This window comes from Cricetulus griseus (assembly GCF_003668045.3).
Source record: "Cricetulus griseus strain 17A/GY chromosome 1 unlocalized genomic scaffold, alternate assembly CriGri-PICRH-1.0 chr1_0, whole genome shotgun sequence".
In the NCBI taxonomy this organism is placed as follows: Eukaryota; Metazoa; Chordata; class Mammalia; order Rodentia; family Cricetidae; genus Cricetulus; species Cricetulus griseus.
In genome coordinates this window covers 221,955,724-221,970,579 of record NW_023276806.1, presented here as the reverse complement: position 1 = coordinate 221,970,579, position 14,856 = coordinate 221,955,724, and the positions used below count along the sequence as shown (strand labels likewise).

General features: G+C 44.1%; 3 protein-coding genes across 7 annotated transcripts in view; 1 reads left to right on the top strand and 2 right to left on the bottom strand.

Moving 5' to 3' along the window:
- Pex1 (peroxisomal biogenesis factor 1) overlaps positions 1-2,416 on the bottom strand; it is a 45,019-nt gene extending 42,603 nt beyond the window's left edge. For 2 of the 3 annotated variants that reach the window (XM_035451930.1, XM_027389827.2), the window contains exon 1: positions 2,204-2,416. In XM_035451930.1, coding sequence (XP_035307821.1) covers positions 2,204-2,332 — 129 coding nt within the window. In that variant the 5' untranslated portion in view covers positions 2,333-2,416. The remainder of the gene's footprint in view (positions 1-2,203) is intronic. The other variant, XM_027389826.2, reaches the window with a different exon arrangement.
- Positions 2,417-2,606: 190 nt separating this feature from the next.
- Positions 2,607-14,856, top strand: part of Rbm48 (RNA binding motif protein 48) — a 13,757-nt gene continuing 1,507 nt past the window's right edge. Inside the window, exons 1-5 of one of the 3 annotated variants that reach the window (XM_027389830.2) lie at positions 2,607-2,738; positions 3,680-3,870; positions 7,311-7,456; positions 8,421-8,989; positions 10,875-12,026. In XM_027389830.2, the coding sequence (XP_027245631.1) occupies positions 3,743-3,870; positions 7,311-7,456; positions 8,421-8,989; positions 10,875-10,958 (927 nt within the window). In that variant the 5' untranslated portion in view covers positions 2,607-2,738; positions 3,680-3,742 and the 3' untranslated portion in view covers positions 10,959-12,026. Of the gene's footprint in view, positions 2,773-3,679; positions 3,871-7,310; positions 7,457-8,420; positions 8,990-10,874; positions 12,027-14,856 lie in introns of those variants that run through there. The other 2 variants (XM_027389828.2, XM_027389831.2) reach the window with 2 other exon arrangements.
- The window catches only part of LOC100763924 (EF-hand calcium-binding domain-containing protein 1), a 20,544-nt gene continuing 16,834 nt past the window's right edge, over positions 11,147-14,856 (bottom strand). The window contains exons 5-6 of the mRNA XM_027389835.2: positions 13,762-13,866; positions 11,147-11,639 (exon numbers count right to left, since the gene is read on the bottom strand). Coding sequence (XP_027245636.1) covers positions 11,583-11,639; positions 13,762-13,866 — 162 coding nt within the window. The 3' untranslated portion in view covers positions 11,147-11,582. The remainder of the gene's footprint in view (positions 11,640-13,761; positions 13,867-14,856) is intronic.

Genomic DNA, 14,856 nt, shown 5'->3' with positions numbered 1-14,856 from the left:
GATATTACAATCCAGTTCCTACTATTTCATAAGAAGCCTTTAAAACCAGAGACAGTAAAGGAGGATATGAAGTATATGCTGAAATGTCTAAAATATCTACTAACCCCCTCTCCTCCACCCTCTATTCCCAGGTCGGGGGAGGGGGAGACAAAAATCAACCTTATCAAACAGGAAAAACATTTCAAAATGTAGTTACTAGCTGCATAATGTCAAATCCACACTCAGTGAGAGTTGGCAAACTACTGTTCCAAGCTGATTTTTAGATTGATCTTCATTTGAACCACGGACATCTTCTGATGGAGAGAAGTAATAGAATGGAACCCTTTTGGGGAATTTAACCATCAGGGGATTGCCAGCCTACAATCCACACCGCCAGAGAGGCTGGGAAACAGGGAGGACCCTAAGAGAGACATGCATGGTACCCTGGAGAAGAGGAAGGGGACAGGATCTCCTGAGCCTATTGGGAACCTGGGGGGAGGGGAGAGAGATCTGGGACAAAGAGGGGGAGAAGAGGAGGGGAGAGGAGGAAATGAGGGAGCAGGAAGGTTGAGTCAGGGGAAGAACAGAGGAGAGGAGGGTGATCATAACAGAGGGAGCCATTAAGATCTGAGGAGAGATCTGGCACTGGGGAGAATTCCAGAGATCTACAAGGATGACACCAACTGTATGTGTGTTTGTGTATATAGCTCCTCATTTCCATAAAAGGTAAAGGTTTGAGATAACCGTGGAAGACTGAATCCAAACTGTTAGTGTTGGTTATTTCTAGGCATTCAATTATGGATACTTCTTTGAACAATTTTCCCATAAAACACAGATATTCCTTTGATAATGGGGGTGAGGTGTTGACCTGTTCTGCTGACATAGGCTTAGAAGAAAACAATGTATTCCAGGGCTGGAAGCATTTAAACTTCAAAGATACTTCGAACCAATTTTCAAGAGTATTTCTTCGAATCTTTCGAAAAAGACCAAGCTACCAAATTCTAAACAGCCATGAGTCTAAGGTAGCAACACACCAGGATCAAATTCTTAAGGAAGCATTTTTCTAAACTCTTCAAGTGGGCAATTTGGGATTTGAAAGATCATCAAATGATCATCAGAAATGGCAAAGGGTGCCTGACAGCAGCGGTGGTGCCACACCTTTAATCCCAGCATCTCAGGGAGGGGAAGGAAGACAGAGGCAGCCGGATCTCTGTGAGTTCCGGGCTAGTCTGGTCTACGAATCGAGTTCCAGGACAGCCAAGGACTGTTACACAGAGAAACGCTGTCTCAATAAAAAAACAAACTAACTAACTAACAAACAGGACAAAGGGTAATGAGCCAAGCTGGAACTTGGTGACAGTGACTGATTTCTTTCCAAGAAAGCTCATCAGACAGTTAAAAAAAAGAAAGTCTATTTGGTAAGATAAACTAACAATAAAACTGATTCTGATGAAATTGATGTGTTTTGATAGGTGGATTTTAACAGCAAGATAGAAGCAGCTCAAGAGGAAAGAAAGTTGAACTACTTGAAGTCATTTCAAACTCTTGGATACCTCTTTGATGAACCAGTAGTCTGGCAGCATGCCAGATTTTAGAAGATTTCAAATATTCTAATTTTCGATTCCCCCCCCCCCCATGAGAACCTATTTGCCTCTCACTCTTGGTTAAGAAAATCCGCGTGCTGTATTTCCACCTTGGAACACCATAATGACGGCATCCGGACAGTGACAGTTCGCTGAGGTTCCAGTAATCCTGTTACCCCTGTGTAAAGGTGTGAGGTGTGAATAATTCCATCGCCTGCTCCTCCCCTCCCCGCACACCCCTGCGTAGTTCTCTCCTAAGCCGGGAGAGCTGCCGTCCTATTAACCTTCTTGGGCACGAACTGGAAACCTCCGTAATCTACACAGCGGCTGGAAGGAGGCCTCTGTGGCAGGACGACGCTTTCCGAAAGCCCGTGGGTCGGAGACCTCTAGAGCTCTGCAGCCGAGAGCGAGGCTGCTTCGCAAAGAATCCCAGACTTTTCAGTCTGCTTTACCCGAGCTGCGGCGGAGGGCTGGGAGGGAAGCCCGGGGCCGGGGCCGGGGCCGCCCGAGCCGCGCAGGGGGTGGGTGCAGCGCCGCGGGGGGGGGGGGGGCGCTCACACGCTCCGCGCCGTCGGGGACGGACCAGGCCCGGCCCGGGCGGACCCCGGCGGCGCCCGGCCCCCACCCGGACAGCGCGTTACCTGCAGCAGGTGCAGCTGGGCCACGAGGCGCCGCGGCAGGCGGAGGAAGCAGTCCCGAGCGTTCGTGAAGGCCACCGTCACGACCGCCCCGCCCGAGCCCGCAGCCGCCGAGCGATCGCCGCTCCACATCGTCCCGGCCCCGCTCCCCCGAGCCCGCCCGCTTCCCGCGCAGGTCGCGGCGTCCGCCGGAGCCCGGGGCTGGCGCTCGATCGGCCGCTCGATCGGCCCCGCCCCCTCGTCGCCGGCCCCGCCGGCGTCACCCTCCCGTCGCTCCTCCGAGACGCGAGGGGGCGGCACACGGAGGACCGAGTTCGCGCTCCCAGGAAACGATCGTCGATGGCGTCGATTGCCCGGCCAATCCAAGCACGCGCCAGCCACCCTGCCCTCTCATTGGCCACGGAGGAGGAGGAGCGCGTCCGGCGGATGTTGTTGTGGCGCTGGGGGTCGCCGCTGGCAGCATGGCGTCCAGTGACGGGAAGCCGGGGAGCGTTTTCGATCACCACGTGCAGACGGCCGTGTGTGACTCGCGGGCCAGGTACCGGGAGGGCCGACGCCCTCGCGCCGTCAAGGTAGGGCGGCTGCGGTTTCCTCGCGTTCCCAGGCCCCCGGGCGGGGGCGGCCTTGGTGAGGAGGGCCTGACGGGGACGCCGCCACAGAGGGGTCTCTCCCCGCGGGAGGCCCCGGGACCGACCGGAGGTCAGCGCTGCGCTCCTCGCCGCTCCGCGCCGTCGAGCTGACAGGAGCGCTTCCTCAGCGCGCGCACTGGCGCCCGCTGACTGGGGTAGCCAGGCGCCCTCAGGGGGCCTGTGTTAGCCGTTAGCCGGGAGCGACAGTTCTGCGTGTGTGTTTACAGGCGGAATTGACCAGAGTATTTCTTCTTGCTTTCAAAGCTCCTTTTTTTCTTCTTCTTCTTCTTCTTCTTTTCTTCTTCTTTTTTTCTTCTTCTTCTTCTTCTTTTCTTCTTCTTCTTCTTCTTCTTGCTTTCAAAGCTCCTTTTTTTCTTCTTCTTCTTCTTCTTTTCTTCTTCTTTTTTTCTTCTTCTTCTTTTCTTCTTCTTCTTCTTCTTCTTCTTCTTCTTCTTCTTCTTCTTCTTCTTCTTCTTCTTCTTCTTCTTCTTCTTCTTCTTCTTCTTCTTCTTCTTCTTCTTCTTCTTCTTCTTCTTCTTCTTCTTCTTCTTCTTCTTCTTCTTCTTCTTCTTCTTCCTTCTTCTTCTTCTTCTTCTTCTTCTTCTTCTTCTTCTTTCTTTCTTCTTCTTCTTCTTCTTCTTCTTCTTCTTCTTCCTTCTTCTTCCTTCTTCTTCCTTCTTCTTCTTCTTCTTCTTCCTTCTTCTTCTTCCTCCTCCTCCTCCTCCTCCTCCTCCTCCTCCTCCTCCTCCTCCTCCTCCTCCTCCTCCCAGAGCGACAGATTTGCCATAGGCTTGCTTGTCTGCGAGGTACATTTATTGATTGAGGGTTTTTTGTTGTTGTTGTTTTTTAGGTATACACAATCAATTTGGAATCCCAGTACTTATTAATACAGGGAGTCCCTGCAGTGGGAGCCATGAAGGAATTAGTCGAGCGATTTGCTCTATACGGTGCGATTGAACAGTATAACGCTCTAGATGAATACCCAGCAGAAGATTTTACAGAAGTTTATCTCATCAAGTTTGTGAAATTACAAAGTGCAAGGTGTGTACAAATTAAGCAGTAGCTATACCCTGTGTTCCTGTTGCTGTCATTTCGGCCCTGGGGTTTTCCCAGACATATCCATGTCACACAAACACTCATCACCCTAGATCTTCCCGTTTGTTTGTTTGTTTGTTTTTGTTTGTTTTAGAGGGTCGTGACAGGGTCTCTGCATAGCTCTGGCTGCCCTGGAGCTCACTCTGTGGAACCAGGCGGGCCTCAAGCTGAGAGAGCCTGCTTCTGCATCTCCAATGCTGGGATTAAAGGTGTTTATCACCACCAGAGGTCCTGAGTTCAATTCCCAGCAACCACATGGAGGTTCACAACCACCTTGAATGAGATCTGGTTCCCTCTGCTGGCATGCAGGCACATGACTGTATACATAATAAATAAATAAAATCTTTAAAATTTTTTTTAAAAGGCTGACTTTACAAATACAAAGCTGTTTCCATCGTCTCATATCTGTGCTTCACAGTTTTTGAACCAGTAGTACGGTAGATTCAGAATTACATTTGAAGCAAATTTCCAGCCCTATGTCCTCATTACTTGGTAGTGTTTTAAATCCTGATAAGCACATTTTTCTTCTTCTTAAAATCCACACAGCAAAAAGGTCTGCTTCTTGAGGTTCCCTGACTGTGGATGAAATGAAATAATTTATGTACTCCCTATTAGGAGTAAATATTAGCAATGGCAGTTCTTATTGTTAAAGTTCTATGCTAATCACCTTCTTTTTAATACTTACATATGACATAATTCTTGTATTCCAATAAGGTGAAGTCAACAATGCTTTATTTTGGGGGGAAGGAGTGTGAGTGTGTGTGTGTGGGGGGGGCTAGAGGTCAATGTTGATTGCCTTCTTCAGTGTTCCAACTTTTATTTATTTATTTATTTGAGACAAGTTTTAATGTGTAGTCCTGGCTAGCCTAGAACTAGCTAGGTAGACCAGGCTAAACTTAAAACTTAAAATTTAAATTTCCTTCTGACTCTACTAGGTTTAAAGGCATGTGCCACCACACTGCGCTCTGTTTTATTCATTTATTTATTTGAGACAGGATCTCTCACTGAATTTGGAGCTCATCAGCTAGACTGGTTGACTGTCAAGTACCAGTGATCCTTGTACCTCGCCCTTGCCAGCACCAGGATTGTAGGCATACAGCAGTGCCCAGCTTTTATGTGGATGCCAGGGATTCCAACCTAGGCACTGAGCTTATGCAAGTGCTTTTGTGACTGAGCACTCTCCCTAGTTCATGTCAGCCATTTTTTTTTCTTTTTAATTAGTAACCTGATTTAAAGTGTATCTTTGTCTGACTTTTGCTATTGATGTAACTTCATAGTAGAAAACGGCTTCAGATTCCCTGGAGCTGGAGTACAGGGGGTTGTGAGCCACCCAAGGTAGGTGATGGGATTTGAATCTGCTCTTCTGCAAGATCAGCAAGTGCTCTTATCACCAAACCATCTCTCCAGCCCCTCATATTTCTTTTATATGCTACTTAGCCCACCACTAAAGCATTTGACTTCAAAGGGCTGTGTGCCTTTCTCTCCAGTTGGCCAACTCTTCATGGTTAGGAAGGCATATGGACTAGTGTGCTTTTGTATTTCCACAGGACCTGATACAGTTGACTATGGAGTCAGACATCCCAACTGAATCCTAGTCTTATAGATGAATGTAGGAACATGGCCCGGTTATAAATTTCCTGGTGCCTTGGTTTTATTGTAAGTTGGTTATGAGGTATATGGCATTGCATGGGGTAATATCTCAATAAGAATTAATCATTATCTGTAGATAACAGAAGTACTTGATTACTTATTATAGTGTTGGTTCAGAATAGGTATTCAGTATCTCTTGAGTGAAAACAATTTATTTCTTTCTCTTTTATTTTTGTGTGTATGTGGTGTGGTTGTGTGAGCCTATTCACCTGTATGCATGTAGGACCCTGTGGATCATCAGATCTCCTGGAGCTGGAGTTATACAGACACTTGTGAGTTGCCATGCTGGGACTTGAACCTGGGTCTTCTGGAAGAGCAGTCAGTGCTCTTAACCCCTTAGCTATCTCTCCAGCCCCAGAAGGAGCAACAGTTCTTAATTTTGCATTGGTGAGCTGTTGTATTTTCACTGTTTCCACTTGTTCATGTGCGTGTGTACCTACGCGCACAGGAGACGGTTCTTTCCGACCATGTGGGCCCCAGAGGTTGAACTCAGGTCTTCAGTCTTAGTGGCAAAGGCCTTTACATGCTGAGCCATCTTACCAGCTTCAAGTTATATATTTGGCTCACAAGTTCTATTAACTCAAGCTAACTAGTAGGATCCTGAGTTATTCTTTTAAAAAAGAATAGGTAAGTGTGACTAGCTTAGCTGAATACCTATTGAGATTATGAGTAGAGAGAAAAGAATTTCTTGGGGTTGGAGATATGGCTGGGTGGTAAGATAGCTTGCAACTCTTTCAGAGAACGGGTTCAGTTCTCAAGCACCCTTGTCAGGTGGCCCACAACCACTTGTAACTCCAGCCCCACAGGATCCAGTGACTTCTGGTCTCTCTCTGTGGGCACATGCACACAAATGTACAGAACACATACATACAAGTAAATAGATAATAAATCTTTTTATTAAGAGTACTTTCTGAGCTGGGCATTGGTGGCACACGCCTTTAATCCCAGCACTCCAGAGGCAGAGGCAGGAGGATCTCTGTGAGTTCGAGGCCAGCCTGGTCTACAAGAGCTAGTTCCAGGACAGCCTCCAAAGCAATACAGAGAAACCCTGTCTCAAAAACAAAACAAACAAAAAATAGTACTTTCTGGATCAGTGGCATCATCCAAAACAAAGCATCTTACCCAGCCTCCTATCTCCCCCCCCCTACACACACACAGTTTGCTCCTTAAACCTATGGAATACCTATTAAGCTTTTATCTTAGGTAAATCTGGATTACAAAGCCATGGCTGCAGAGATGGCTCGGCAATTAAGAACATGGACTGCTTTTCCACAGGACCTGAGTTTGATTCCTAGTAACCAGGTCAGGTGTCGGTAAACTCTAGCTCCAGGACAGAGCCTCTACACATACTTACACATAATTGAAAGTAATAAAAATAATAATTTTCTGGGTGTAGTGGCACATATCTTTAATCCCAGTACTTGGGGAGGCAGAGAAAGAAAGAAAACAAGCTATGTATCTGGGCGATGGAGAGATGACACAGAAGCTAAGAGCACTTATCGCTGTTCCAGAGATCTCAAATTTGGAGTTTGGTTCCCATCCCTCATGTCAGGCGGTTCACCACTGCCTGTAACTCCAGTTCCAGGGCCTCCATCACCTCTGGCCTCCTTAGGCATCTGTACTCATGAGCATATACTTGAATGCAGAATACACGTGTATATAAGGCATAAATAAAAAGCCATGTAATTTATGTGTTTCTCTTTTGAGTTCTCTTTAAATTATCTAATTCCCTTTAGGGTAGCTAAGAAAAAGATGGATGAGCAGAGTTTCTTTGGTGGGTTACTTCATGTATGCTATGCTCCAGAATTTGAGACAGTTGAAGAAACTAGAAAAAAATTAGAAGAAAGAAAGGCTTACATTGCAAGAGCTACTAAAAACAAAGGTACGGAAAGTCTGTTGTAAACACTCCCTGTGTATGGGGCACTACTAGGGATGTGTGTCATTGTGGAGTCCCTGCTCAGTTATGGCCTTTGGTGACTTGAACCACAGGGTTCTGTGTAGCACTGTACAGTCTTGGCAAGAAAGACAGGGTGTTGGTTCCTGGAATATTTCCTATGGGATCTGAGAGATGGTTGAATTTTAGCAAATGTTATCAGAAGGGGAGTGGAGAGGATGGCAGGGTGAGTCAGGCTACACGTTTAAAGCTGGGGAAATAAATTGCCATCATGCGTTTAAGGAGCTGTAAGTCCTACAGGGTAACCAAAATACCAAGGTTTTAGTGAGAGAAATTAGGAAAGTAGACAGGAAGCAAATCATGAAGTGCCATGTGTCACCTGCTAAGCAATCCAGTGACTAACATGAAGGCAGCAAGAAGCAACTGTGATTTGCAAACCAGTTAGAAGTGCTACTCCTGGTGGGAGAACTCCAGTTTTTGATCAGCAGCTGGTTCAAATGTCCACATGTCCAACTGAGTTTCTCCTGACACAAGTAGGAACTAAACATGGTTTATCCATATAGTAGAATATTCTGAAACTGTAAAGGTTTCTACGCAATGGTATGGGAAACTCTCTAAGATTACAGTTAGTGGAAAATGTAAAAGAATAGATTTTTATTATCTTTTGACTAGGGAGACAAGGAGGCTCCAGGGGAACTGTGAGGCATTTTAGATAGATGAATAAGACAATACACTAAATAAGTAGGGAAAACAAGGAGAAGGGAAAGCTTGACACAGTACCCTTTCCTATCCTTTCAGAAAGCCCTTAAATCTTATCAGTGCCTTCCCTGCTCTGGAAGTATCATTTGGGGAGTAGAGTGTGGTTTTAGAATTACAAGATTCTGAATGATCAAAATGATTAATGAAACATTTGTTTATCTTTCCCTCAATGTCTAAAAATACAACTTTGAAGACTATTACATGACAAAGAAGAAACTGGTTCCAGAGCAAAAAGGAGCAAATGATTCTAGACAAGATTTCCATCCACATATGCCTGGATTTTGCACAACTTCTTTGAACACTTCTCCTGAGAACTCAAGTCCTTCTCTTCCTTATTCTTGTGACTTGCCTTTATGCTATTTTGCCTCTCAAAGCAACTTTTTACCTGGGGAACATATGGACAGAGCATCAAATTCCTGTAGTAGCGGTAGGAACCATAGTGAACTATCAGAGCATTGTAACTACAGTGCCTTTTCCCCAAAAGTACAGGTGAACACTTACAAGAATTCACTACCTTGCTCTAGTGGGCAAGAGGTCATTACTACCTCAGAGTCAGTCGGCAGATTTATGCCTAGGACAACACAGCTGCAGGAGAGGAAAAGAAGGAGAAACTGTGATCATGAACTTGGAATGTTTCCTGAAACAAACACAGGCAGTAACGAGGTTGTGATTGGACCTAAGTTACCAGGAATTCCCACAGTGGATCTGCAGGATGACTCCTTGAATACAACGGCAAATTTAATTCGGAGTAAACTTAAAGAGGTGAGGTAATTGTTTTTTAATTGAGATAATTTAGTTGTAGAGTCAGCAACTATTTAGGAAATTATTTGGAGGAACTAAAACATTGTAATTATTCATTTTACTTTTTGTTTTTGATGTATTTTCCTACCTTTATTTTCTAAAATAACAAATTTGATCAATATTTTATTTGGCAGTAATTCTTGGTTTAATAATGAGCAGATATATTTTATGTCAGCATAGGTACAAAATATTGTATGTTCCAGTCAGTCAGACTATGATAGTGGATTCTAGAAGTTGTCTCTCCTTCCCTCCCCCTTTAAAACTCCCTAGATAGTAAAAACAGAAGCCATAATTGACAGCTTAATCAGTTCTCTTAAATTCAAAGTTACTGCAGATTGCATCAAAGTCCTAATGCTTTTGTGATAGATATCCATAAAACAAAGAATGATTTTGATTACTTAATCAGTTAATTAGTCTGTTGGAAACAGACCGAATGGATTTGTGGTGCTCCATAACTTCCATATCCACAGCCCACAAGGCTAGATTTCTAAGACCGAACCTTAGCTCACAACTTAAAAGATCTGAGCTAATTGGATATCAGATTGTCTTTTTCCAAATTATTTACACGATTTTTTATTTCCTAAACACAAAAGAAAGTTATTGTCTGAAGTAGCTCATGAAAGCATTGTTTTTGTGGAGTAAAGGCCATTACCCAAATTCTTTTAGTTGAATTAAGCAAACTTTGTTTTCTGTCAGCCAAGGCTGTCTCCCTAAAGCAGGATTTGAGAAAATAGCATTGAACACAGGAGAGAGTGGGATTCATATAGCTCAGGAACTGCAAGGCAAGGGGTTTTTTGAGGGTTAAGAGTTTCTAGAGGAATTTTGGTTATGTAGGAATTTGGCAGAACATCTCAAGAGTATTTAGCAGAACATCTCACAGAGAGAGGTCAGGGTATAGTGTATGAAACATTTCAAATTCCAGGAAATGGGTCAAGACATGGTCAAATCCAAGTTTTTCAGAAAACAGGAATGAACTTATTTTGACTTTGTAACAAGATGGCTTCTAATGTTAAGATGGGCCAGGCTGGTCCATCAATATATTGCCTAAGAATTTATCTATTTCTTCTAGATTTTCCAGATTTAAAATATGTTTTCAAGAAATTCCCAAATGATTCTCTGAATTTTACTGGAATCTGTTGTAACCTTCTTGGTCTTTTTATTTGTTGGTTGGTTTTGGTGTATTTGTACTTTCTCCCTCTCTTAAGTTTGTTGGTCATACAAGGAAATAAATTCTGATTTGATTGGTTCTTATCTCGAGCCCTTAACCAGGTTTTGACCTGAGAGGAATGACAAACTCAGCGAGTTGGTTTTGAGTATATAAGTTTTACTTGACACTTATGTCAAAGTAACACACAAGTATAAGCAAACAATCCTAAGAACCACAGACAATAGGCTCCTGAGGGCCCAGTGTTGTGGAATTGGGTTCAGACCGGGCAGGCGGCACTCAGCTAGATGGACTGGTTGTCTCAGGTTTGCGGATTAGAGCTCCAGGACATAGTGTCTATGCTCTAAAGTTCCCAGTTCTGAGCTGGTCCTTAAATAGTTTGCTAAATCTTGCTAGTCACACTTTGCCACACTCCACACATTCTCACTCTTATCTACAATGGCTGGGTATTGGGAAAGGGTATACGCCCTTTCTTTTTAATCTTTCTTCAGCCAGGCCTTTGCCTGCCCCATTGTAACCTTTGTCTTAATCTCCCTCCAGCCAGGCCTTTGCCTGCCTGGTTACAAGCCTCCTTACAGTTCTGTATTGTTTTTTAGGTCTACATGTACTCATTTCTGTCCCAAGTTTTTTTTTTTTCTGCTGTTGTCTACTGCTGAGTGACTTCTTTTCTTTTTAAACTAGGTGATTTCATCTGTACCAAAGGCTCCAGAGGGCAAATCGGAAGACCTGCATACAAGTCACTCTCAAAAACGAAGAAGAATATAGCTTGCCAGTGAGTTAGTCTTGTTTTTTCTTTCTGTTTTCCTTTTGAGCCAGTGTCTCACTGGGTAACCCTGGCTGGCCTGGAACTCACTATGTAGATCAAGTTGGCCTTGGGCCTCTGCCACCTGGATATTAGGATTAAAGGTATGTACCACCACACCAAGCTAAATTGATATTTTCTAGAAAGATCCTTTTTTTTTTTTATGTTTAGCCCATTTTAATTCTTTAAGGTATCTTACTACTGGTGTTTTTAAAGTAAACTATTTTTTTTGTATTTCTTTTAAACTGTTTGCAAATGTTTTTAATCTTTTTTTGGATCTACACTCAATGTGGCAGAAACTGTTCTTTTCACATTGATTTCTTTTTAGTTTTTTGAGACAGGATTTCTCTGTGTAGCCCTGGCTGCCCTGGAACTCACTCTGTAGACCAGGCTGTCCTCAAACTCAAAAAGATCTACCTACCTCCGTCTCCTAAGTGCTGGGATTAAAGGTGTGTGCCACCACCACACAGCTTGTATTAATTCTTATATTACAATATTGAAATTGTTTGAAACAAATATAAAAATCTATAATGCAAATAAATGCAGTCAGGATCTGACTTTTAATTCAGGTATTGAGCCATTTGTGTTCAAATGGTAGTAGTCACGTTGTTCCTGAATATCAGGGCTTCAAAATGAAGGCAAATCTGTAAAGGACAAATGCAAAAAAGTGTTAGAACAAAGTTGGTATTAGAAATGTACATGTTGGGCTGGGCGGTGGTGGTGCACGCCTTTATTCCCTGTACTTGGGAGGCAGAGGCAGGCCTGGTATGTGAGTTTGAGGCCAGCCTGGTCTACACAGAGAAACTCTGTCTTGGGGGAAAAAAAAGGAAAAAAGAAAAAAGAAATGTACATGCTATTGTGACTTCTAAGAATAATTTGCATGAACTGTGATGAGCTAAAAAAGAATCGGTTTTGGAAATTGTAGATTTCTACTCTGTCAGCACACCTGTACTTCTGTAAGTGGACCATGTAATTTTGTACAGACTGTTTCTATCTTCTGGGAAAAATAAATGTGGAAGGCACACCCTGCACCGTGTTCTGTTTGCATCTCAGTTCTTGTGCCTAAGGCCTTCTTCAGTGGTTATATCTGACTGCGCTGTAACAATAAGGTTTACTTGAGTTGCCGTGGTGTACTATCAGCTCTGCCAGCATGGCTCTTTAGTGCCAGGTGACACTACAGAAAACTGCCAACGGGGGGGGGGGGGGATCGGGGTCGGGTTCTACGTAGATTGCTGTACTGAAATCTCAGGAGCTGGAACAGGCTGCTCAGTTGTAAAGCCCCAAGTCTCTACCTCAGGACCCTGGTGAATGCAGTGTGTGAATGACAGGAGGAGGAATAAGGAATTGTTTCATGGCTGCTGAATTGCATTTTCACAGGATGAAAGGGTTTTGGAGATTGGATAGTACTGCTAAAAATGGTTAAGAGGATAATTTTCCACATACTGTAGTTTGTGGCAATCCAGAAACTTCTCTATGCCCTTCATGGGAGGAGCTGTTATGTGGGTTTTCTGTTCATAAGTGCATTCCTGATCTGTTTTGTGAGTGTGAGAAGAATGTCGGACTATCCACCTTCACCAGCATACACAGTAGTGGCCGTGACAGGAAAGGAGTGTGTCACGTCGCCAGGAGAGGAGGAGGAGGAGGTAGGAGGCATCTTCAGGGTTCCCAGCAGTAGAAGTGCACAAGACCATCAAGTAGCAGAACTGGCTGCTGGCTGCTCCATCCTAAATGATCTCCCCAGGATCCGACCATTTTTGCTACATTGTGTGGAGTCATCAGTCTCTCCCTCTCCTTCCATGCCTCTGTGTGTGTGCGCGTGTGTGTGCATGTGCGTGCGTGCGTGCGTGTGTGCGTGTGTGTGCGCGTGTGTGTGTGTGAGTGTGTGTGTTCATGTATGTGTGAAGATGCCTTTATCTTTCCCTGTTTGACCTGGTACATGCTCATTCCCTTTTTCTTTGTGTGGTCAAAAAATTAACAAGCTAAATCGAAATCTTAACTATAATTACTGAAATAGTAACACCATCATTAGCGCCCCAAACTTGAATGAGACAGATGACTTCATGATTGTCTACAGTTTGACAATGGGTTGAAGCCCCACAGGTGAGAGGCCATCATGTATTATTTTCTAGTCCTTTAAAATTTTTCCTTAATTGGGCCAGCAAGATGACTCAGTGTATAAAAGGCACTTGTTTAGAAACCTGACTACCTGAGTTCAATTCTCTGAGACCCACATGGTGGCAGAAGAGAACAGACTTCTACAAACCGTCTTCTGACCTCCACACAAGCATTGTGGCATGTCCTAGATTGGGTTATTATGGCTATTATGGAGGAAAGGGTTTATTTAGCTTATACCTCCATTTGTAGTCCATCACTGAAGGAAGTCAGGACAGGAACTCAAACAGGGCAGGAACCTGGAGACTAGAGCTGATGCAGGCCAAGGAGGAGTGCTGCTTACCAGCTTGTTCCTCGTGGCTTGTTTAGCCTGCTTTCTTACAGAACCCAGGATCACCAGCCCAGGGATGACAACCACTCACAATGGTCTGGGCCCGCCCCCATCAATCAATACTTAGGAAAATGCCTTACAGCCGGATCTTGCATAGGCATTTTCTCAGCTGAGGTTCCCTCCTTTCAGATGATTCTAGGTTGTGTCAAGTTGACATAAAGCTAGTCAGCACATGGCATGTGTACCCCCCCACACACAAATAAATGTTATATAATTTTAGTGAAATTTTTCCCTTGTCCACTTTTAGTATTTGTAAAAACTACCTTTGCATCTGGTAGACATGGTCCAAACGCCTCCAACAAAAGCCTGTCTTTTGTCACTGCTTTTTCAAAGTCTGCAAAAGAGATCTTGCCATCGTTGTCATAATCCTAGAGAGAAAGGTGATTTCATGATAAATGATCAAAGGCTTCTTTAATTTTGCCATAGAAAACTAGCTATCTAGACTGCCAAGCACAACTGTAAGTTCATACTGCCTAAGGCATTATTTACACAAGTCTATGGGTATTTATTAATAGAAGTCAGATTTATTACTCTAACCTAAGACTTCCTAGGTATACACAATGCAGCCTTGTCAAATAAAACACTGAAATTGAGGAATAATGCAAAACATTGGGAAATCTATACTAACCTACTGCCCCTTTTGCAGTGACATAAGTATAATGTGGCTCAGATGTTTATCACAATTTTATTTCTCAAATGGCTGTATTTGGGAGCTCATCGGGTTTGTAAGGACAGCCATTAAGGGTAAGGTACTCGGAGTTATCACAGTAGTTGTCCAGGCTGGGCTGGGTTAATGGGATGTAGCCTGAAGGCTCCTCCTAGAGTATCAGAGGGTGGAGATCTGGGTAAGTAGGGAGGTGTGGGGAGCCTGCAGAGTTCTGTTTACCTGAGTCACAGTAGAAAGCAGGGGTGCAAGTCAGCAAAGTGTTCTGGACAAGGCCCATGAGAGATTACATGTGTGGTATAGTCCAGGGCAGGGGGACTGTCTATGTGAATTACAAATGCCTTAAACTGCTGCTTCAGATTGGATTGGATAAGGTCTCCTTGGATTTTCATTTTTGTGCATAACTTGAGAATCTGATCTAGAGAAAAGTGTGAGTGGCCATCAGAAAAAGGCGTATTCCATAAATACTTCCTTTCTAGAAAGGAATTTGGGCCACCTTGTCACCAAAGAAGGCACTTGCACTCAGCCTGAGTGGCAGCTAGTATTTCTACAAGAGTACACTCTGCAGGGTTGGACACTGACTTTCCCATTCTCTGAGTCTTACCTTTCTCCCATGTCTGTCTCTGTTTCTTCCACTGTCTGTTTCTGTCGGTCCCACCCCCTCTCTTTTTTCCTCCCCCCTCCCCCCCTCTCT